Source organism: Osmerus mordax, chromosome 18 (genome assembly GCF_038355195.1).
Source record: "Osmerus mordax isolate fOsmMor3 chromosome 18, fOsmMor3.pri, whole genome shotgun sequence".
Classification (NCBI taxonomy): domain Eukaryota; kingdom Metazoa; phylum Chordata; class Actinopteri; order Osmeriformes; family Osmeridae; genus Osmerus; species Osmerus mordax.
In genome coordinates, this window is record NC_090067.1 from 1406896 (window position 1) to 1428586 (window position 21691).

General features: G+C 48.6%; 1 protein-coding gene across 1 annotated transcript in view; it reads left to right on the forward strand.

Moving 5' to 3' along the window:
• The window catches only part of csmd2 (CUB and Sushi multiple domains 2), a 204016-nt gene that overhangs the window by 140897 nt on the left and 41428 nt on the right, over positions 1 to 21691 (forward strand). Inside the window, exons 23-32 of the mRNA XM_067256225.1 lie at positions 200 to 369; positions 644 to 800; positions 1480 to 1671; positions 3652 to 3778; positions 12520 to 12722; positions 13038 to 13229; positions 14724 to 14862; positions 15414 to 15601; positions 19188 to 19382; positions 20114 to 20230. Of these exons, the coding sequence (XP_067112326.1) occupies positions 200 to 369; positions 644 to 800; positions 1480 to 1671; positions 3652 to 3778; positions 12520 to 12722; positions 13038 to 13229; positions 14724 to 14862; positions 15414 to 15601; positions 19188 to 19382; positions 20114 to 20230 (1680 nt within the window). The remainder of the gene's footprint in view (positions 1 to 199; positions 370 to 643; positions 801 to 1479; positions 1672 to 3651; positions 3779 to 12519; positions 12723 to 13037; positions 13230 to 14723; positions 14863 to 15413; positions 15602 to 19187; positions 19383 to 20113; positions 20231 to 21691) is intronic.

Genomic DNA, 21691 nt, shown 5'->3' on the forward strand with positions numbered 1-21691 from the left:
TTTTCTCCTTCTCTCTGTTCTCTCTCTCTTTCTCTGTCCCTCTCTCTATATATATATATATCCCTCTCTCTCTCTCGCTCTCTGTCTTTCTCTCTCTCTCTCTCTCTCTCTCTCTCTCTCTCTCTCTCTCTCTCTCTCTCTCTCTCTCTCTCCCTCTCTCCTCTCCATCCCTCCATCCCTCCATCCCTCTCTTCTCTAGCTGAGTGCGGCTCCTCTGTAACTGGCATGCAAGGGGTGCTCCTCTCGCCCAACTACCCCGGTTACTACGGCAACAACCACGAGTGCATCTACGCCATCCAGACACAGCCGGGCAAGGGTATCCAGCTACGCGCACGAGACTTCAGACTGGAGGATGACGACATGCTCAAAGTGAGGGGGCTGAGATGTGTGTGGGAGGGGCGGGGAAATCAGTGTGTGTGCCATGACATAATGTTACTATATGACCACGACTGTACTGTAGTAACTTCCTAGATAAAGCACTACTCAGACAGGACAGTAATAACTCTGTTTACCTGGATGATAATGCCAAGGAACTCCCGTATCTTCTGTACCTGCAAGACAGTACAGTGGTCCTCAAGTATGCCTGTAGGATGTTCTGCAGTAGCCCCCCACACCTAACTGTCTCCCCCCCCGGTGCGTGTAGGTGTTTGATGGCAGCAGTAACAAGGCCCGCCTCCTGGGTGTGTTCACTGGGACAGAGCTGCAGGAGACCACCCTGAACTCCACCTCCAGCTCCATGTGGCTGGAGTTCATCAGCAACGACGACAACACCAGCAAGGGCTTTGAGCTTCACTTCACGAGTGAGTCACACGGCTGGGGCGTGCGAGCATGTTAAACGCATGCACGCACAGGTGCACAAACACGGGGACACACACATACACACGCATACGGACACCCGCACGCACGCATACACACACGCACACACACGCAAACAACTGGAGATCTAGCGCAGGTGTACGGACACATGTACGCGCACAAACACAGGCCCACACACACACACACACACACATGCAAATGTACACACCTGAACACAGATAAACAAAGAGACTTACCACAGGCCCAAGTAATGATTGCATCATGCAGTACAGCACACTGTCAGATGTATTGCACTGAAACATCAAACTGTTATGCATGCACCCACGCACAGTTTCACTTTGTGTGACGGATTTCACTAATGCATGATTGTATTATATGATGTGCTGATTTCATTCTCATGCAATACACTTTTTTACACACAGTTTTTCTGTGTATTCTACTATTAACATTCTTCTTTCCTTCCGTTTCCTTTCCACCTCTTCTCCCTTCCTTCTTCTCTCCGTCCCACAAACCTTTTCTATTATTCACGCCTCTTCACTCCTCTGGACCTGTTTTTTCTTTTCTTTACCTGTTTCCTTCCATCTTTTCTAACTCCCCCTGCCTCTCTCCCCCTCTCCCTGCCTCTCCCTGCCTCTCCCTCCCCCCTCTCCCCCCTCCCTGCAGGTTTTGAGCTGGTGAAGTGTGAAGACCCGGGTGTGCCCCAGTTTGGGTACAAGCGTGAAGACAAGGGCCACTTTGCGGGAAGCACGGTGTCTTTCAGCTGTGAGCCGGGGTACACCTTGAGAGGACCCCAGGTGCTCACCTGTCTGAGGGGGGAGAGGAGGGCCTGGGACAGCCCCCTGCCTCTCTGTGTCGGTACGTCTCTCTCTTCTTTCTCTCTCCTCTCTCTGTCTATTTCCCCTGTCCCTCCACTCTCTCTATCTCCACCCACCTCTCTCTCTTCTCTCTCTCTCTCTCTCTCTCTCTCTCTCTCTCTCTCTCTCTCTCTCTCTCTCTCTCTCTCTCTCTCTCTCTCTCTCTCTCTCTCTCTCTCTCTCTCTCTCTCTCTCTCTCTCTCTACTCTATCTCCTCTCTGTCTCCACCCACCCAGCTATCTCTCTCTCTCTCTCTCTGTCTGTACTCTATCTCCTCTCTGTCTCCACTCTCGTCTCTTGGTCTACTCTCCCCCTCTCTTTCGCCTCTTTTTCTCCATACATTCATGGCTCTTGAGCTCCAAACTCACATTAGACAACAGTGTGTGTGTGTGTGTGTGTGTGTGTGTGTGGTGTGTGTGTGTGTGTGTGTGTGTGTGTGTGTGTGTGTGTGTGTGTGTGTGTGTGTGAACCCTTATTCAGATTCAGAATTTCAGACAAAGCTCTTTAGTCCCAATGGCTAAAGTTAGATCTCACCTCTCCTTCTCATATCAATAATGTAGGAGGCACTTAGACAGGCTTTTAATCCCCCTAACTCTCCCTCTCTCCCCTCTCCTTTCCTCTTGCAGGAGGACACTAATGCGATCACCTACACACACATACACACACATATATGTACACAGACACGCACATACCTACACACTATACACAGGTATGTGCATAGACACTCAAACTTGCAAGTCATTTGAAACAGGGTGGAACCAGAGAGAGAAAATTGTGTATGAGGGTCATTTGGTAATTGTGTGTGTGTTTTTGTGGTGTGTGTGTGTGTGTGTATATGTGAGAGAGTGACCAAGCTTATTTGTGGCATTTACCAGTTCAGGGTATGGAGGGAGTCACTGCCTATTGAGCCATGAAACTAGAACTGTCACAGACTGCCCTGACAACACACCCACACACACCCACACACCCACACACACACACCGTCTGTGATTTGTGTGATACAACATCACAGTCTCCCCAGGCCTCAGAGCAGATATGCAGGTGTCCCTACCTCCACGATCTATAGCCCCTCTCTCCGGTATAACCAGACCCAAAGTTAACTTGATATATTCATACTCTGATATATTCCTGTGTGTGCATTACAATCTCTGATTGATGCTTCGACCTGCACTGTGATTTGTAGAGACATTACTCTGATGGTAAGTCATAGTTCCACTCCAGGGAAAGGATGTTGCACTGGAAACTCCATAGTTACATCTCATCAGGATAATTAAATGTTGAGAGAAGACTATGTACGTGTGTGTGTGTGTGTGTGTGCGTGTGCGTGAGTGTGTGTCTGGTGTTTGAATCAGTAATTTATATCCATCGTAACAGGCAAATAAATTTACCACAGTAAGGGAACATTAGTACCAGACAGTATCATGCATACACACACACACACACACACACACACACACACACACACACACACACACACACACACACACACACACACACACACACACACACACCCACACACACATGAACACACTCGTGTACAGCTCCATCAGAGCAGCAGAATGAGATCATGTCTTGGACTGTGGGGGTTTTCACCTGAGCCCATGTTAAGTCAGAGTGTATTGAGCTGGCTCTGGTCCATTAGAAAGGTATAATGGAAAGCATCAGCTAGCGCCTAGCTAATGCAAGATATACTTGACTGTAAATGTTTTAATGCCCCCTCAAGTTCATGTTTTAATCATATTGGGCAGTTTCCTGGACGAAGACTAAAATCCTGTTACTGTAGATTGAGTTGTCTTTCCGTCAAACTTTTCAGTGCTGCTGTTAACCCAATATTCTCTCCCTTTCTCCCTCCCTTTCTCCCTCCCCTTCTCCCTCCCCTTCTCCCTCCCTTTCTCCCTCCCTTTCTCCCTCCCTTTCTCCCTCCATCCCTCCCTCCCTCTCCCTCTCTCTCTTCCCTCCATCTGCCTGCTGGTGTGTGCAGCGGAGTGTGGTGGTACCATAAAGGATGAACCTGCAGGTCGTATCCTGTCTCCTGGCTACCCTGCTCCGTATGAACACAACCTCCACTGTGTGTGGACCATCGAGGCTACGCCAGGGAGCACCGTCGGGTCAGTACCCGACACCCACGCCCTGTCCATCTCTCCACGGTCAACTTGGATGTATTTCTGTCTGGTTTCTCTCACTCCTACAAGAACCTGCTGAAACGCTCTTTGCCCACGCAGAATTGGAGTCAATTCCCCTCCATTCCCTCCTTCCCTTCCTCCATTCTTAGTCAGTATCTGTCTGTTCCCACACCTACTCCAAGCCCGTTGAAGCTGTACTATCTGCAGGGTGAAGGACACAACAGCTTCACAGCATACAGAGGGTGTGTGTATGTGTGTGTGTGACCTCCCTCTATGCCTTTCAGAGTTAATGGGTGGACACGCGTCCGCAGTAATGGACGCTCGTTTGGCCAGCGTAATTTTGCGTGAAATCTGGCAGACGCGGCGAGAGGCCCTGTAATTGGTCAGATGTTATAATCAGGCTGTTTATTAAGCGCCTCACCTCTCCTCACCCCTCATCCCCCCCCTGCCTCACCCCTCTCTTGTCCTTCACAGGACAGAACTGGGTTGCTAGGTTTGGCAATTGTCCACATTACGTGAGGATGTTCCATGTGTGTTTAGAACAATGTCTGGGATGTCTTTAACTGAACAAATTGATGAATATTAGAGAACATTCTGGAGTCTTATAGTTTGGCCCTATAGGAGTAAGGGGAAATGAGGGGCAAACAAGATGGACGGAAGAGGGAATGGAAGGACAGGAACAGGAATGGATTGGAGGACAAAAGAGGTAGAGGAAGACGGGGGGGGGCTCCCGCAGAGGAGGGAAGGACAACGAAGGAGAGGAAACACGAGGAGAGAAGGGAAGGACAGAAAGAGGGATGGAGAGAGGATGAGAGGAAGAGGAGTAAAGTGGAGGAGAGAGCAGAGGAGAGCGGAGGAGGGGAGGAATAAGACATGCTGCATGCTGTCTCAGCCTCAGCATCGTTCTGATGAATCAGATTCATTATATCTGCGGGGGATGGAGCTCATCAATATGCAACATCTGTGTCAGAGTGTTTGTGTGTGTGTGTGTGTTTGCGTGTGCGTGTATGTATGTGAGCGCGTGTGCACGTCATTTACATCCCTGTGACGAGGACTAGGAATAGCTAAGCGCGTGTTCTGGTCGCTTGGGTGCTTTCCCTGACATGCCATGCCCTTCATCACAAACACACTTCTATATACATCCCTTTGATCCCTCTCACAGTCAACATGTACCTGTAGACATACATTATGGAGGAGCAGCTGCATTGCTCACGACCCCGGATGCATCATGGGATATAGGATGGGGGGGGAGCTAGGATAGGGGAAGGAGAAAGAAAGACAGAGGGGGGGGAGGGGGAGAGGGGAGAGAGAGAGACGGATAGACAGAGGTAGGTGGATTAGAGGAGCTGTACTGGGATGTACTGCAATGTAACACATTGAGAGGGGGAGAGGGAGGGAAAAGATTCAGATAACAGGGGATGGAGGGAGGGGAATTAGGAAGATAGGATGCAAGAGGAAGGGATAGAGGGAGAGGAGAGAATCGAGATATAAAGGGATATTGTTGTGTTTCTCTGTATGTTTTGCTTCTTTCTGTTGGGGGAGAATATATCCACCTCATCCCCCAATGCAGGTCTGACTGGGATATACACACATACACACCCCTTCAACATACACACACACACACTCATTGCACCCCCAGGATTGGCAATCTCCTAAACCCCATATTCGGTTCAGGCTCCACATAACAAGGAAACAGCTCAGAGGATAGGTGTGAGTAGGCCTACCATCCAATGAGAGAGTGTGTGTTGGTCTGGGTCTTCTCATTGCACCTCCTCAATGCTCTCACCCCGGCCCCAAGTTGTGCCCCATCCCCTTGTTACCTCACCCCCACACCCAGCCACACCCACCCCCACCCACCCCCTGGTTCCCTCGCAAGTCTCTCTTCCTCAATTCTGCTGAGATTTGATTCAGCTGTTTCTTGTGTTGTGAAGGCAGTACATGTGTTGAGCTGTACTCTACCCACATGCTATCTAGAATACAAGAATAATAATACTATTCTGTTCTGTATATTTATTTAAATTTTTTGTTACTTTGTCCTTTCTTTAAGACTTTTCATCTTTCGTCTCCTGACTGCTCTATCTGTGTCACGAGGACTGTACTTCCTGTTTTTTCACACCAATCAGAATCGTAGTTTGGTTCAGGCCAACCATCTGCATTCTGGACTCATTAAGTATGCAAATCCAACAGCTTGTACCCGACCACAGCCCTGTTTCCCGGCACCCGTACACTCAAACGCACACACACACACACCCTCTCACACACAGACCTCATCCTCATCCCTCTATTCCAGAGCTTTCTGCGGAGAAGAATAAAGGGGGAAACGTCAGGGAAAGAAAAGACGAGTGTAAAAAAAGAACATGAGGATTAGAGAGCCCTGGCAGCGAGGGGATTGGCTCCTGAAAGGAAGTACAGGCTTGGCTTTGGTTCTGCCAGGACCTGTGATCTTCCACAGGAAGTGTGTGTGTGTGTGTGTATACGTGTGTGTGTGTGTAGGTGGGTGGGTGGGTGGGTGGGTGGGGGGGAACGTTTGTTTGCTACCACACTTGTGTGTGCTTTTTTCATGTGTCTTTGTGTGTGCGTGTAATCGATCGAGAGCAATCCCTCCCCCCGTCCTCCTGTCCTACTTCTGTCCATCCCCTCCCTCATGTCTCCCATGCCTTCCATAGATTGGTAAAGAGAAAGCAAAGGTTGATCAGTTAGGTCTGGTTCTGAAATAAGCCAATTACCCTAACATGTAATGCACGTCTGCTCCCAGCCATCCAGCCGAACAGCCTAAATCCCATGTATCCCTCCTCTCCCCTCCTCCTCTCCTCTCCTCTCCTATCCCCTCCCCTCATTTCCCCTCCTCTCCTCTCGTCTCCTATCCCCTCCCCTCATTTCCCCTCCTCTCCCCTCCTCCTCTCCTCTCCTATCCCCTCCCCTCATTTCCCCTCCCCTCCTCCTCTCCTCTCCTATCCCCTCCCCTCTTTTCCCCTCCCCTCCTCCTCTCCTCTCCTATCCCCTCCCCTCATTTCCCCTCCCCTCCTCTCCCCTCCTCCTCTCCTCTCCTATCCCCTCCCCTCCTCTTCTTTCCTTCTCCTTTCATCCATTTCATCCTTCTCCATTCGTCCTCTCCTCCACTTGTTCCTCCCCTCCCCTCCTCCTCCCCTCCTCCATCTCCCTTCATCCCACATCCACACTTCCCCCCCCACTTTTCATCATGTCCGTAATGATATATGTAAGATTTTTTCAACACCTCCTCCATTACTCTCTCCGTCCACAGAATAGATCTGGACATAAAAAGTGATATTCTATGTGTGACAGTACTGAATCTTCGACAGAGATCCCGAGCGTCATTAACATGTTAGCAGGATATTCATCAACACGTTACCACAAGTCTGACATTTGACCCTGTCTGACAGGGTAGTAAATCCACCTTGTACTTGAGGCAAATACTAGGTGCATATTTATGTCACAAAAACACACATACTGTACATACAAAGGCACCTACATACATGTACGTGTTTAGACAGACACATAAACACAAACACAAAACCCCTGCACGCCCATATTCACACAAACACACACACACACACACACACGTAAATCCCGAATAACCTTTGTCGTCAAATCTGAGTAGGAGGATCATGCTAACATTAGCATAACATGTGTGTGAATCATCTCTTGCACTTACATGACGGGGGCGGAGGCTCTTGAACATACCCTCTCCCTGGGGGTGAAGACAGGCAAGCTAATCTGCTCCAGGATTAAGGAGTTAGCACTCGCATTCACCAAGCTAGACTAACTGCTGTTGGTGTATACCGCTTGTGGGGAATAAAATCCTGACACGTAGCGTCTCGACGGTGGAACACTCGATTCTGTCGTGTCGGCATCCAGCTATGCTGACACGCGGCAGCTTAAAGGCCGTGCTTTTGTGGAAGAGTCTCTGTGTTGAGCATTGCCGAACCATCAAGCACACTCCCCACACATCACTTATCCAACAAAACACCATCCCGGCCTTTTTGGGTCGATCCCACCTTGGGCTGCGCCACCGAACTGGTGCATTTCCTGGACATACAGCAGATTTTTGTCAGTGGCTCCGCAACTGTGCGGTTGAATGGTAAATGGACTGGATTTACATGGCACATTTAACGACCCTTATGGTCCACCCAAAGCACTTTACATTATGCCTCTCATTCACCCATACACACACACAGACACACGGCAGAGCTGCAATGCAAGGCGCTGGCCTGCCCATCAGGAGCTACTCAGAGTTCAGTGTCCTGCTCAAGGACACACTCATGGCCAGGAGGAGTCGGAGATCCAACCACCAACCTTGCAATTAGTGTTTCACCCTCTCTACCCCCTGAGCCACGGCTGCAGGAAGGTGCACTTTAGAGTTCGTACAAGTTCCCCCTCCCATCGGTCTTGTCTCCCAAGGCGTGTGCTCTCTGACAGCAGATAGCAAGCCTGTTGGAAAAGGGAGTGCCTGCTGAATATCGTACAGAGGTGCGTTTTCGGAATCAGCATAGACCTGAAGGGTGCATATTTCCATGTACCAATCAGATGAAAGCTCCGAAAATATCTTTGGTTCACTTTCAAAGGCAGGGTGTATGAGCACCAAGCTCTGGCTTGGTACTCATACAGCACTGGCTCCTTGAACCTTCTCCAAATGTGTGAAGTGGCTGTCGAACCGATGCGATGGAGGGGGATACACCTCGATGACCTGCTGGTTTTAGCCCGGTCTCGGCACGAGGCTACCCTGGACCCTTTCTCACTGGAGAATCACCTCACTCAGCTGGGATTCACCGTTAACTGGACCGAGTGCTCCATGGCCATCTCAACAGTTTACCTACTTAGGCATGCAACTGAAGACTGTAGAGATGTGGCAGACTTTCAGCACCATGGGAGGAGGCTCTAGCCTTGGCTGTCTTTGTGTTCCGAGTCTCACACACAGTCACCGCTCTATCAGTGATGGCCCTGCTGGGGACGATGGCCACAGCCCATGTACTAGTGCCCCTAGGCCTCTTGGTGAAAGTGATAATGCACAAGTGAAGTAGGGGGAAGGGATAATTGCGTTGTGGTGAGAATTGTCATTAGCTCTCATCTGGTTTACATCCTTTACAGACATAGCTGACGCTTTTATGTGCTACTTTGTAATGAAGAGGCGTGTGTGCTTGTCTGTGTGTGTGTCTGTGTCTTTGTGTGTGTTTTCTGGCGAGCGTGCCTGTGCCTTTGTGATTTTGCCTGTGTGTGTGTGTGTGTGCGTGTGTGCGTTATATTGTACAGTGCTCGACATGTTAGAGCAGCAGGGCTTGTTACATGTACAGTAGGCTGTGTAGTGCACATAGTTAGCATGGTTCCTGGCCCCCAGGCCATCTCCACAACAGACAGCATGGCCTCTCTGATCTGACACCAATTATGCAGAAATGGAGGACTTGTTACTGTAAAGCATGCCTATCTGGGCAAAACACTTCCTGTTCTGGTCCCAGTGTCGCTCAGGGCGGGGCGTGTGAGAGTGGATAAGGGTATATACTTAAGTTAAGGATGTGTGTGTGTGTGTATGTGTGATCGTATGTGCATGCATTTCACATAATGATACATGTGTGAGTGTGTATTTGTATGTGTTCTTAGGCTTAAGGCTTGAATATATAGGAGGGGTACTCTTAGCTGTGTTTGCATGAGGGAGGAGTTGGGAAATACATTCACCCTTATTAGTTTAGCTAAATCCATCTCCCTGGGAGAGAAAGAAACAGAGAAAGCGATAGTGAGAGAGAGAGAGATAAAAAGGAAGAGAGGGTAAGCATTAGCGAGAGGAAAAGGAAGAGGACGAGGAGTTCAAGTGAGAGGAAGGAAGAACGGAACAATTCCAGTGACAATCTCTACTCATTCACTTAAACGATTAAAGTAAGCCAGGGACCTGAGTATTAGCTACTGATACAGAACCCAACTGAGACAATGTCTTGCAGTTCCTTCCCTATCCATTCCTTTCTAGGTTCTATACACACAAACGATCCAATTTGTTGTTTTACTATCAATACTTAAAGAGGGTCCCTTCATCCCCACATTCTATTTACCTAGAATCCACTGAATCCATCGTGCTGAGTTCCTTTCAGAGCAAGGTCTGGCACCTCCTTGGCATCATTTACTTTGTCTCGCACAGTCTCATTGGTCGAAAACCCTCACTCTGACATTAGTTGTCCAATCGATAAGTTAACACTCTGACGTGCAGAAACACATGTGAGGAACACCAGTGACCCGCAAGATGAAGGGAGACAGGCTACCCGTCTGGGCTTTTTTTCTACATGAGCAGCCCAGCTTTTTCTCTCTCTACTTCCAACCTGAATACATATGACACTCAGGCATGCTCAAGTTTGTGTAATTACCAGAGTGTGTCTCTCGGTCTGAATTCGCTGAGTGTTGTGTAAGGTGCCCCTGTGAAAGTAATTACTTGTGAAATGTGCTTGTCCATGCAGCTCTGCTGTCAACGGATGTTCTCTCATCTGGCTCAGTGGTTCAGCACAATTTCATCAGCTACGATGTTAATTTTCACCAAGAAAGTAAATCAACAAATATGTTTGTTTTCAGCATATTTACTATACTTTTCTCTAGATCTGTTTAAATTATTCACGCAATTCACTTGGCAAGGCATGTCTGCCATATTGGTTTCATGTTTGGGTTCAGACACTACAGACGTGGATGGAGTAGAGTAGACAAGGACAGGAATAGTAAACAGCAACAGGAAATGACTGTTGGCCAACACAATGGTGTTTGAGCATCACCACCACAATCTGGTTACTTCAGTCAGCCATAGAAGAACTGTTGTTACTGGCTACAACTTTTATGGAGTTGTTTTTATTGGCCAGATTAATACATTTTCATGTTTCCGTGGAGCCTTAAACAGTTGTTCAATTGATATTTCCTGACACAATAATCCTGTTTGGTTTATGGAAGGTTTGTTTGAAAGTGAAGGCTGCTGGGATTTGTTTTTTCTTTCTCATATCCTAACCTACGGTCTGTCGCCAACAGATGCTTCTCTTATATTGAGTGGTCGATGCCAGCAATAGTGCTTAATTAAATAACTTAGTTTGTTTTCCCATCTGCTGTGAAAGTATAGCACGTTGTCCTTTTTGTCTACATACACACAAACATACACACACAAATGAACACATGCATGCTCACAAACAGACACACACAACCACAAATATACACAGACACACACACACACCATATGCAACAATCAGGGCCAACAGCTGTATGGCAGCTGTCTGTGAAAGTGAGGTGTCGATATTGTGAAAGATTACCTCTACCATCAGCTGTCTAGACTGAAACAATACACCGATGGGCAGTGTTTGGAGGGCCGCAGTTGGCTGGAAGTCAAGTTGTTTTAGTTTTTCAAAGAAGGATGCCTCACATAATTGTTCTAATGTTTAAACCTCCCATTGAGCAGCAAATGTTCTCTAGATGTCTAGTGTTAGATCCTCAACTTCCTGGTATCTGCCTAATTTGAATATATCTAGGTTGAGACGAATATGTGATCGTAATGCGGAAATTAGGATTGTGTTAGGACTATGGCTTGACTCATCACATATAGCAACATAACTAACTTAAATTAGGTCATAGTTAATGGTCACTCCTTGAAGCAAACAAATTACATTTAGTCATTTAGCAGACGCTCTTAACCAGAGCGACTTACAGTAAGTACAGGGACATTCCCCCGAGGCAAGTAGGGTTAGGTGCCTTGCCCAAGGACACAACGTAATTGTTCACAGCCAGAATCGAACCAGCAACCTTCTGATTGGTAGCCCGATTCCCTAACCGCTCAGCCATCTGACCCCCCAATTACTAAAATCTCTTCAATCCAGTAATATTCTACGTAATGACGTCCTATGTAGACTAAGAGGCCAGGAATAGGTAATCTTGCCATCCACCCTAAAGGCCGATATATGCTTCTCCGTTTTCCCAAAACGAACACATGGGAACGCCCTCCTCTACGGGGAACGCCCTCGAGAGCTCAACGTGCACTTCCTGAATTTTCTAACTATCCGTCGTAATTTCGGGTAGTTACAGATACCCCCTTGGCTGTGATTGGCCAGTATTAAGAACCGCTTGCGTCAGGGGCGGGGGCGGGGTTGCCGTGATAAACAGGACGAACAGAATCCTTTGACCACCATTGCTGTAAGTTTTTAGAATTCATATTTCAGCTAAACAGTACATGTAAATCAGCATTTGAATTAAAATGTGACGAGAAATGGGCAGTGTAGTTGCTGAAAATGTGCTTATTTTATTGATGAAACGGCTAATTTGCAAATTTGCTCTGACTTCTCGATAACCTAAGTAAATAAACACTCGACGACGACTTACAAAAAAACGTTGCGCCACCTACTCTTCTGGCGGTGAATTGTTTTCAGCACCCACAGCCTACGGAGAACCATAAACAAAGTCTATTCGTCCGTATCCGTGCGTATCCGTGCGTATCCGTGCGCCCGCCCATCCGTAAACGGAGACGCAGAAGCATATTTCGGCCTTAAGGCATTTAGTTAACCAAAGCTTGTCCCATGTCAGTGTCCAGGAGTAATTTACTTCCTCAAAATACGCCAAGGCTCATGGGTAATCAACAGACCTGTGTCATCCTTCATACACTGATCCAAGGCATTAGCACCTCACACATCCTGTTCTCTCCAATGGAACAATGACCTCCTTGCAGTTGGGACCTGACTCCCAACCATGCTTCCTGTGTCCTCCAGGCTCCACTTCCTGGTGTTCCACACGGAGGAGGTGCACGACGTGCTGCGTATCTGGGACGGGCCGCAGGAGGGTGGGGTGCTGCTGAGGGAGCTGAGTGGCTCCTCCCTCCCCCCCGACGCCCACAGCACCTTCAACACCGTCAGCCTGCAGTTCACCACCGACTTCTTCACCAGCAAGCAGGGCTTCGCCCTTCAGTTCTCCGGTGAGAGGGTGGGGCGGGCAGGAGGGATGCAGGGGGGGTTGGTGAGAGTTTGAGCGTCGGAGGCGTTTCCCAGGGGGGGCAGTCAGTGAGTGAGTGCGTGTGCGTATGTGAGAGAGAGAGAGTAGAATTGAACGTGTGCCAGATTCTGTCTACCTCTAGATTAGTTTTCCACTGCATGCATTTCTGTATGGTCGGTGTCTGTGCTTCACTTAACTCACACTTGAAACGTCTGACACACGGGTATCTCATCGTGTCATCGAATCTCCTCATGGCGTGGTCTAATACACTGTGATATGACACGCTGCTCACCTGCAGTCTCCACGGCCACCTCCTGTAATGACCCCGGCATGCCCACCAACGGCACCCGCAGCGGGGACAGCAAGGCGCCGGGAGACCACGTGGTGTTCCAGTGTGATCCTGGCTACCTCCTGCAGGGCGCCAGCAAGATAACCTGCACAGAGATCAACAGCCGCTTCTTCTGGCAGCCAGACCCGCCCACCTGCACAGGTAATGTAGCTGTCCCCTCCCACCTGCACAGGTAATATAGCTGTCCCCTCCCACCTGCACAGGTAATATAGCTGTCCCCTCCCACCTGCACAGGTAATATAGCTGTCCCCTCCCACCTGCACAGGTAATGTAGCAAGCCCTGCCCACCTGTGTGTGTATGATAGTCAGCCCTGCCCACCTGCAAAAGTAATGTAGCAAGCCCCACCCATCTGTATATGTCTCATAATCAGTCCTGCTCACCTGTACAGGTGATATACTCACCTCCACCCACTTTTACAGGTAAGGCCCACCCACCTGCAGAGGCATGTTGGTCTTGTCTTGCTGGACTAACATTGGTCAAAAGGCAAAGACTTCCTGAATAACAATGCCCATTGTCCTCCTAGTCATAAATCATTCTTTTTATTTATTCAAGCGGTATTTATATTTGGAGCCAACAATTGCAGCCCGGTTTAGCTGAGGTGGGTTCATTACTTAGGCACATCATGACACATCTACTTTAGAAAGCCCTGAGATGAATTCTAAGAGACAAACTCAATTGGCCCAGGCCCCTAGACAATCTCTCATCCCACAGAGGAGGGAGAGAGAGGGACAAAGGGAGAGAAGGATGGAGGCAGACAGAGAGCGATAAAAAAGAGACAGAGGAGACAGAAAGAAGGATAGATTGAGAGAAAGAGAGAGAGAGAGAGAGAGAGAGAGAGAGAGAGAGAGAGAGAGAGAGAGAGAGAGAGAGAGAGAGAGAGAGAAATCGAAAAAGAGGATCTGATTAGCATATCTCTCAACAACAACAGTCATTCCAGACAATCTTCCATGCAGGGATCAGAGTACATCAACTTTGTGCTCCAAAGAAGAAGAAAAAATGTCAGTAATTAACAACGGCAATTAAGACCTCGTAATTAGCTGCCTTGTTTAATCAGAGGTTGGCTTGATTGGCTGGAGAGCTCTTCTGGAAACACAAACACAGTCCCAGAGCTGGCCAGGCTCCAGGGCCTACAGGTGAGGGCCCGACAGGGGCTTGGTGTCGACATGCATTACTTGGAGTACTCTCAACACGGTGTGTCAGATACCATGGAGCTCCATTGAAAAACCTGGCTTTACTCTAGCTCTAACTGCTATTAGCCATCGCCTAGCGACCATAAACCTGTTAGCTTAGCTGCCAGTATTTTTAAGCTTTGGCTAGCCATGTATTCTGATTGAGAGCTTCTGTAAACTGGGTATAGTAAACTTTACCAACAAAAGAGGATTTTTCTAACAGTTTTGTAACAGTTGATGGTTTAAAGACTCACAGTTAGAATTAGAATTACTGCAGTGTGAATTTATATAGTAGCTTTGCTCACATTTGATTTCTAATTCTGGTGTCATTAGTGGACATCTACAGACATTAGGCAATCACCCCCCACTAATACAACAGCTGGTACAAAATATTCCTCTATGATCTCAAATCTGAGGTTGTATCACGTGTGTTCTAATGGCGGCGTTCTATCGTTCTGTTCTCAGCTCCTTGTGGAGGGAACCTGACGGGGCCGAGCGGACTGATCCTGTCTCCAGAGTACCCAGAACCCTACCCTCACGGACGAGAGTGTGACTGGACCGTGTCAGTCACCCCCGATTACGTCATTGCTCTCACCTTCAACCAGTAAGGATGCCGAGAGGAGTCTCTCACAGAAATATTTGACATATACACTATTATTTATTTTTTTACTAAACTAACGTTTTTTCTCTCAGTGTAGTTACCGACATACAGACGATGGCTTGTGGATGGGTGTTTCAGTCACTTTATTGAGAGTCCACAGTCATAATTAAGAGTCATGTTATCACTCTTGACATTTCAATTCCCTCAACGTTGTGGTTAAGACACTTAAACACGCACACGGCTCAGCCACTTAGAACACCTACACAGTCAGAATCATGAACTTTCAAAAGCATATTGATGTTTTATTTTTAATGTTTCTCAATTAAACCTCTGCTTTAGTCAATTAAAAACAAATGTTCCATATTGAAATATTTTCATCAAGCAGATGCTTTCAACCGAAATGTCATTGGAGGGACTTGAACATTCAACCTGTTCAATCTGCAGTCAAATGTTCTACTACTGAGCTGTACCTATATTTGATGTACATAGATCCATGAGAATGCCATGTTTATAATAAATTATATTTCATGTTTTCTGTGGTGCTCTGTTTTCAGGTTCAGCTTGGAGCCTAGTTATGACTTCCTCCACATTTATGACGGTCCGGACTCGTTGAGCCCCCTGCTGGGAAGTTTCTACGGCTCCGACGTCCCCGACCGTATCGAGAGCAGCTCCAACACGCTCTTCCTCGCCTTCCGCAGCGACGCCTCCCTCAGCAGCAACGGCTTTGTGCTGCAGTACACAGGTACGTCGCCCCCTGGTGGCTTGGGGGACCACGGCGCCTTTAACAGTTGAGCGTGACAACATGAAGAAGTTCTGGTTTGAGGGTGTCGTTTTATTTGTTTGCCGTTTGGTTTTATATCGCTGTTTTAAGAAGGGTGTTTTAAATCTCAAACCTGGCTGATGTGGAGAAAGCGGTGTTGTTCTTTGAGCTTTGGAAATCCTCCCTCCAGCTAAACTGACACGTATTGACCTTGTTCTTCCTCTTGAACTTTCCAAGAGCTTCAGATCCACAAAGTGAGATTAGTCGTTTGAAAACTGCCTCAGAGGAGAGATTGCGTCACCTCTCTCAATACACACACGTTCATTCTCACACACATAGATTATTGCGCGCACACACACACACACACACAGCGACCGAGAGAGAAATACACGCGCACCCTTCGGTCCGTGCTCCGTGGTCTGTCTGCAGTGTAATTATCGACCCGTACCTCTGCTTCCAGCGGACTACAGAAGCATTATGAAAATGAAAGGCGGGTGCTGCTGTTCTCTGCAGCTTTGTTTGATCAATGCCTCAGCAGACACACTAAAGGCTGCTCATAAATTGGAACAAACGGCTGTTTGCGTCTCACGCTCTAACACGCTGACCGACCACCTCTGTTTTGTTTGGGCCGTCGAGGAGTATTTCTCTCCCAGTTGCCACGTGTTTGTGTGTGTGTGACACACATTCTTTTGAGGGATATTGGATGTTGGGAAAATCTCCCGTTGAGTCTGTGTCTTTAAAGATTCTGAGGGCTTGGGGAACGGCGTGTGTGTGTGTGTGTGATTGTGTTTGTTTGCCTGCTCTCACAGCATGTGTGTGGTCCGAATGAAATGTGTGTGCATTCTTCTGTTAACAGGCCTTTAAACAGGTTGTGAATGGAAGTGGGCAGCCTCTGTGAAGGCTTAGCCTGAGAGAGCAAAGCTTAAGCCTTTAGCTATTAGCATCAATTAGTTCCTTTTAGAGACTCTTGAGTTTTACCCAATTCCAAATCGACCTCTAGCTCTCAACTTTGTGGCAAACAAGTAGTGCAGAAGAGATTCAGACAACCTCAGTGACATGACAAATACTAAACTCTGTTCATCGGGTTGAGGTTTTTCGGAGTGTATCAGTGTGTGTATCAGTGTGTGGTTCAGTGTGTGTATCAGTGTGTGTATCAGTGTGTGTTTCAGTATGTGGTTCAGTGTGTATCAGTGTGTGTATCAGTGTGTGTTTCAGTATGTGGTTCAGTGTGTATCAGTGTGTGTATCAGTGTGTGTATCAGTGTGTGTATCAGTGTGTGGTTCAGTGTGTGGTTCAGTGTGTGGTTCAGTGTGTGGTTCAGTCTGTGTATCAGTGTGTGTATCAGTGTGTGGTTCAGTGTGTGTATCAGTGTTTGGTTCAGTGTGTGGTTCAGTGTGTGGTTCAGTGTGTGGTTCAGTCTGTGTATCAGTGTGTGTATCAGTGTGTGGTTCAGTGTGTGGTTCAATGTGTGTATCAGTGTGTGGCAGTGTGTGTGTATCAGTGTGTGGTTCAGTGTGTGGTTCAGTGTGTGTATCAGTGTGTGGCAGTGTTTGTGTATCAGTGTGAGTATCAGTGTGTGTATCAGTGTGTGGGTCTGTGAGGACAGTCTGGACCAGCAGATGGGCTCAGTGTGTCTCAGCAGAACCTCCCACTCCTTACTTCCAATTCTCTCCACTAATGAACCGTAACCAGATAATACATAAATTACTGCCTTGGACACACACACACACGCACACACACACACACACACACACACACACACACACACACACACACACACACACTGATAGGATCTGTTTGGTGTTGGGTCTGTTTCTTGGTTAGGGATTAGGGATGTAAAGTTGGCTAGAGACAGCATCATATTGGGTCAGTCTGGCTTCCCCAAAATCACATCCTGAAGTTTCCCCCGGGCACCACCAGGGTACATAACCGACCAATCGTCTTGTCTCCCTCCGTGTCCGTCTGGCCTTGTCTGATTGAGCTTGGTTGGGGGGGGAGTTTTCAGGCCAAGACTACTCATGGCTGAACCACAGTTAAACATCATTAGGGTGTGGAGGTTCATGCTCATACACACACACACACACACATTTACACACACACACACACACACACACACACACATACACACAAGGCTGGTGCAGATACACACACACGTACGTACACACGCACGGACACGTACGAACACACATTCAAGCTCGCAGTTAATGCCCTTCTCTCTGAGTGTAGGAGCAAGGTTATCTAAATGGGCCACTCCAGGTGGTGAGTGTGGCTGGGCTGCTGAAAGGACTCTCTGAGGTAATGTTGGGGAAGGGCTCAACACTTAGAGCCATCTGGATCTGTTCTACCTGCTTTGCTATGAGACTAGAGGCTGGGGGCCAGGGCTGGGATGGAGAGATTTGTGGTTTTGATCAGGGTCGGGGCCTTGGCAGGGACTGGAAAGGAGAGGTTAGAGTCTAGGGACAGGTCTAGCTCTGGGTCTAGGGCTGAGGGAGGGCTGAGGGCTGGGGGGGGGGGTTCTGGGGTTGGCGGCTGACTCGACCTGCATGTAGAATATGGAGGACAGCTTTTCACTCTCGAAACCATGACTGCAGCATGACTCAGGAGATGCATCTAGGGTGTGTTTAGGGAACAGAAGCTGGTTCGTCATTGAAAAGTGACCTTGCCCAAGAACACAACGTCATTTGTTTCGGCCGGGAATCGAACCGGCAATAGCCCGACTCCCTAACTGCTCGGCCATCTGACTCCCCTGTCACATTAAGTGTTTCTCTAACAGTATGTCCATCGAAAGTTGAGCTGTGCATTTTGACTGAGTTGGGACTGTGTTTGTATTACACTTAACACTGAGCTGAGATGAAAGCTGGACTGAACATGGCGTTTTTTTCGAAGGCTGACAGGTGACGTTGAGGCTAAAGCACATTTTCTGCCAGGGAGAGTGACGAAGGGCTGAATTGAGCCTGACACTAAAGTCTGAAGTTTATTCAGAGGTGGGTGAGGAGTGTTTGGGTTAGTGAGTGACTGATATGCGGTTGTACAGTGTGCACGCGAACACACACACACTGAGGACACAGTGAAGTGACGATTGTGCAGCAGACCTTGGGTGTGTCCTTTGGGTTTCTGTTACTTAACCTGCGAATGTAAACGAACTAATGTTGTTATCCCTCCTCCTCCACCTCCTCCATTTCCACCTGTTCCTTCACTTCATTCTTCTCCTCCACCTTTGTCCTCCACCTCCCTATTCACTAATTCCACCTCTTTCTCCACGTTGTCCTCCTTCCTTCTCCTCCACCTCTACCTCTATCGTCCATGTACTACTCCTCTATCCCATCCCCTCTTCCTCTTTCACCTCCTCTCCACCCCCACCTCCTCCACCTCTACCACATCTCCTCTTTCACCTCCTCCACCTCCTCCTCTATCTGCTCTTTCACCTCCTCCTCCTCTATCTCCTCCACCATCACCTCATCCTCCACCTCTATCCCATCCCCTCTTCCTCTTTCACCTCCACCTCCTCGTTCTCTACATCCGCCACCTCCACCACCAACTCCTCCTCCTCCCTCCTTCAACATCACAGAGAACCCCAGGGAGTCGTGCTTCGAGCCGGGAGTGGTGAGGAACGGCAGCAGGATGGGAGGGGACCTGAAGCTGGGGTCCACGGTCACCTATGTTTGTGACAGTGGCTACACCCTGGAGGGAGACCCCATGCTCACCTGCATCATGGGCGGAGACAGCAAGCCCAGCTGGAACAAGCCCAAACCCATCTGCATAGGTGAGTGGTGGGGGCTGAGGGGAGGCTGGAGGGGGCTATGGGGGGGGCGGGGGGGGGGGGGGGGGGGGGGGGCTGGTGGTGGGAGTGAGGCTGGAGCTGGGGCTCCACACACACACAGGGAGAACCATTCCCCGACACACACAGGGAGACAGAGCTGTAGTACATTACAGAGAGGGATCTCTGTTCCATTATCACAGACCCCTTGGTACACACATAAAGCATGACAGAATCCTGCATATGGCCAGGTGAAATATGAATGTTTGCTGACCTGCTAATTCTGAAATATTCCTCCTTGCCAAGGCTGCATTGTTCCAGCTTGGAGTAAAGTTCTGTGACACACATACGCACACACACACACACACACACACTCACACACCCGTGGCAGGTTTAGGGTTCAAGCCTCATCTCTCTTGGGGTAACCCAGAGGGACACTTAGAAAACATTGCAATTTCACTCTAGCAAACACCAGGGACATCTTCCACTGGCGGCCGATCCAGCAAGAAAAGTAATTTAGGAGCGAGAGAACGGGGAATGGAGAGAAAAACTGAGAAATTGAATCTCTAACTCCTCTCCGTCTCCTGTTCCTCTTTTCTCTTGTCCCCACTGAACGTTTCTGCCTGTCTGTCTTGTCCCCCCGTCTCTCCCCTGTCCGTCTCCTCTTTTCTTTCTATGTCGGTCTTACTGTCTGTCTCTCTCTCTCTCTCTACCCCCCCCGTCTCTCTCTTTCTCAGCTCCGTGTGGAGGGCAGTATTCAGGGTTGGAGGGCGTTGTGTTGTCACCTGGTTATCCTGGCAACTATAGCAGCGCCAGAACCTGTCTCTACTCTGTGGTCGTGCCAGCGGACTACGGTGAGACACACACACACACACACACAGGCTGTGTTTCTCTCTTTCTCTCCCCCCTCTCTCTGCCTTTACCATCTTTTCTCTCTCTCTCTCTCATCTCTCTCTCTCTCTCTCTCCTCTCTCTCTCTCTTCTCTCTCTCTCTCTCTCTCTCTCTCTCTCTCTCTCTCTCTCTCTATGTCTGGGTTCATCTGTACATATAGCTCCATACACACACTTTTCAAGGTACAGGAACTTGCAGCAGAAACACTTACAGAGTGGAAACTGCTGTTATTGGCATTTGTCTCCTCCTGGCATTTGCATTCTAAAGGTTATACTTCCTAATATAGTCTCTCTGCTATGGTCTCTCTACCAACCCACTGGAGCTTTTAGTACGAAACAAAAGAGAACTGTATATGAGAGCACACACTCATAACACACACTCACTCTCACTCTCTCTCTCTCTCTCTCTCTCTCTCTTTCTCCTCTATCTCCCCACCTCTCCCCAAATTTCTCTCTCTACCCCCCCCCCCCCCCCCACCCACCCCCTCTCTCTCTCCGTGGGTATGTTGGAATAATGAGGGTATAACCAGGGTAGCTCTGGGGGGGCTCCTGAATCCCACCATCCCTCATGTCACCCTGGCGGGGCGCCCGCTGATCCAGCGACGGTCTGCACGCCGCCACCTCTCCATCTGGAGGTCGTTCGGCCCATTCCAACGCCCTGGCGAGGCGCGCAAATTACCAGATCACCATTCCTGAAGTCTGATGGAAGCGTATTTCACTCTGAAGTCGAACGGAGACAGAGAGAGAGAGAGAGAAGAGAGGAGAGATGAGAGCGAGAGAGAGAGAGAGAGAGAGAGATGAGAGAGAGATGGAGTGAGAGAGAGATGGTAGGAATGAATTAAAGCCCATATCCCGAGGCCTGGACAGAAAGCTCCATCATGTGGAGCCAAAATCCTCTTCTGCCTCGCACCCCCCTGGTCACATTATGCTAACGCACCGGTAACGGGCAGCCATTTTGTATGAATGGTGAAGCAAATTAGTGGCACTTACAAGTGTCACAGAAACAGTGTGTGTGTGTGTGTGAGAGAGAGAGAGAGAGAGAGAGAGAGAGAGAGAGAGAAAGAGAGAGAGAGAGAGATGAGAGTACGAGAGAGGAGAGAGAGAGAGAGAGAGAGAGAGAGAGAGAGAGAGAGAGAGAGAGAGAGAGAGTGAGGAGGAGAAAGACAGATGGAGTTAGAAGTACAGAGAAATACGTTCTGAGAGAGAAAGATAGAGAGAAGCTTGCTGCTGAGCAACATATCGCTGAGTCAGAAATGCATGAGTCACTTGCCTAAGGCCTTATCATCACCTTTAATGGAAGTCATCATGCTCTCTCTTTGCTCGCATGTCCTTTCTCACACCCCTTTCTCTCCCCCATCTCTCTCTTACTCTCTCTGTCTCTTCTAATCCTCATACCTGTGGCATTCAATACTAATCAGCTCCTG